This window comes from Grammomys surdaster, unplaced genomic scaffold (assembly GCF_004785775.1).
Source record: "Grammomys surdaster isolate TR1022 unplaced genomic scaffold, NIH_TR_1.0 116271, whole genome shotgun sequence".
NCBI lineage: Eukaryota > Metazoa > Chordata > Mammalia > Rodentia > Muridae > Grammomys > Grammomys surdaster.
In genome coordinates this window covers 1-2,737 of record NW_021613518.1, presented here as the reverse complement: position 1 = coordinate 2,737, position 2,737 = coordinate 1, and the positions used below count along the sequence as shown (strand labels likewise).

General features: G+C 45.1%; 1 protein-coding gene across 1 annotated transcript; it reads left to right on the top strand.

The window, feature by feature from the left end:
• Window positions 1-899: 899 nt before the first annotated feature.
• LOC114635686 (disks large homolog 5-like) lies at window positions 900-2,153 on the top strand (the record flags this gene model as incomplete). Its single annotated transcript, XM_028784166.1, has 2 exons — window positions 900-1,313; window positions 1,964-2,153. Coding segments are annotated over exons 1-2 (366 nt in total), but the record flags the coding sequence as incomplete, so codon positions are not given.
• Between the last annotated feature and the right edge of the window lie 584 nt (window positions 2,154-2,737).

Here is a 2,737-nt window from a genome sequence, read left to right as displayed (position 1 = left end):
TTTGGTGTCAGTCTGACATCTGCAATGTCACCCTCATCTTATCCTTTGAAGGTTGTGAGTTCTGGGAAGCAGTACCTCCACAGAGTCCCTGTGCCCAACTTTATACCCCTAAGTGCTTCTTAGAGGAGAGGTTGAACCTGAAGCTTGTTCAGGAGTGAGAAGGGAAAGGGACTCTTCTGGTTCCTCCAATTGAAATGTTGAACTTGTGGTCTGAGTAAAGAATTCTGGATGTGGGCCGTGGCAAGTGAGTGCACAACATGCATTTGGAAAGTCCTTGACAGATGCAGTAAGTTTGTGGTGACACTTTGTACTTACCTGGTGCTTAACTGAGGGCTGGAAGGTCCTGGAAGCAGCTGGCCCCACACTGTTCACCTCAGTGCTTGACTAGGAGGCCTGAAGATTATGCCTTTGTCTGTGTGCCTTATACTCTGAGACAGGAATGCTGAATGAATTTCTTCAGATTCTGATTGTTCTCTCTCCATTGCTGTATCTCTCTCTTTCTCATTCTCTGATTCTGTTTCCTTTTACTTTTCCTTGTGTGTGTGCTTGTGTGTGTACACATGCATATGTGTGTGCAGACATATACTAGGTGTGTATTTCCTTCCACTCTTTGGGAACTAGGGTTCTGTGTTTTGGCCTGTGGATTGACCTGTATAACAGTTTAAAGGTGATGTGACTCCTGAGGTCGGGGATCCGCTCATGTAAACAGCACTCTCATTGCCTCTGTGGTGCCATTTGTCTGTACATTTGTATTTCTTTGACAGACTAGAAAACTGTGTTGATGACTGGTCTCATCTCCAGAATTATGTGCAATGAATGTCTCCACACTATTAGTTATGGAGGATTTTGAGTCCCTGTTTTGAAAGTAGGAAATATATAATCACAGGTTTCTGGTGGGCAAGGACCTGTGGCCTAGTCTCTTTAGAGCATAAGCTGCTAGACCTCCAGTTCAGGCCAGCTGAGTGGACACAGGGAGCCAGGGCACCCTCCATCTGGATGCCAAACTTCTGCTGTCCTGGGCCAGGATAACAAGTTTCCAAAGCTGGAGAAGATCCCCGTATGTAGAATGAAGGAATTGGCCTTCCAGGAGTAGGGTAGGACAGGACCCAGCCTGAGTTCATGTGTTCCTAAAAGCCCATGTTCATGGAGTTCTGTCTTACTGGGGCCAGACCCTATTACAGGCAAAATCCACTGTATGAAAAACTGAAGTTAAAGGAGAAGACGGTCATGTCATTTCTGAACAAATTAGAGATGGAGAACACTGAGTTCTGTGAGAACGTCCAGGAGCACAAGAAGGAGATTAACTTCTATAGGTAAGTGCAGGTCATGGAGGCTACCACTTGTACAATGGCCATTTCTGCATTCCTTTGAACTGGAATGGAGAGTCTCCAGGTCTGGTTCTATCCCTTCTGCTTTTTAACCTTCGGTGTACCTTGGGCCTTTTGGACTCAGTTTTCTTCAATCTGTAAGAGAACCTTAGTCCTCCCAGGGTTATCTGGGCATCCTCAGGAGCCTCTAAGATAACAAAATGAGAGGGTTCTTTTGCATAACGGGACCTATGGGGCTCAGGCAGGGTTTTACAGATGTGAGTGTGATGGAACACATGGATAGAATGCCCTCCTCTTAGTTCTCCTGACCTCCAATGAGGGTATTTGCACCCTATTACTTGATGTTGCTGCAATACACTGGGCTGCCATGGAGATTCCTCTTTCTTTGGAGAGGCAGATAGATGGTGATACCTCTTTCTTTTGGGGAGACATGGTGCCTTATTTGTGTTTGGGCTACAGACATGATTAATTCTTACCTGCATTGGCTGTTTGCTGTTTGTGCAATGTCATGGATATATTGAAATATATTGTACTATGTCTTCATGGGAACCTGGGTCCTGGTGGGGTAATGGAACCTATAAGAAGGAATGGGAGGAGGAGGTTGCAGGATCTTAATAACCTTAGTGTGTTTCCAGAAACCTGCAAAGTCGGCTCCTGTTGCAGTCCTCTGTTGTAAAGAAGTCATTGGTCAAAGTGAGGCAGGATTGCAAGGAAGTACAGGCTGATTCGTACCTTCTCCAACAGTACTTGACTGAGTTGAACCTGAATGTTGAAGATGAACAGCAGAAGACCAACAATCTCCCAAATCAACAACAGCAGGATAAGGTACGGATAAGCACCTTATTCAGACTAGTACTGTCTGATATCATTTGCCCATTGAATCCATCTTTGCGTTGATCCACCTTCTTTCAAATCCACACCCCCAACCAGCCACCCACTTCACGGACTTTAGTTCTTCATTACTCTGTCTATGCACAAGTATTCTCAGTAGTTCAACTCTTGGGAGCACTGAATTATTGACAAGTCTATCTTGCTACTCTTCTTACAGCGACAGTCTAGTAAGGGTAACAGGTGAATTACACATCACACACTTGCATGATCTTATAATAGGTGGGTTGGTATGCAGAGGTTTGAGAAAGTTCTATGTCTTGTGACAGGAGTTGTGCAGGGGTCATGTGTCCTCTCAGGTAAAAATAACCTTGCAGAGAGTAAAGCCAAATGCAAATATCAGATGAGAGCTTCTCATTGTCAGTTGTCTGGGTGGCATGTGGCCTTCTCCTTTCTCCCTGCAACTCAATCAGTTCTCTCCCCATTGCCCAGTTCATGGTTTGCACTGATAGAAGTCTGAGTGGCAGCTTGTCAGCCCATGTGTTTGTGAGTTTTGCTTGAAATTTTGCCCTGCTTGTACA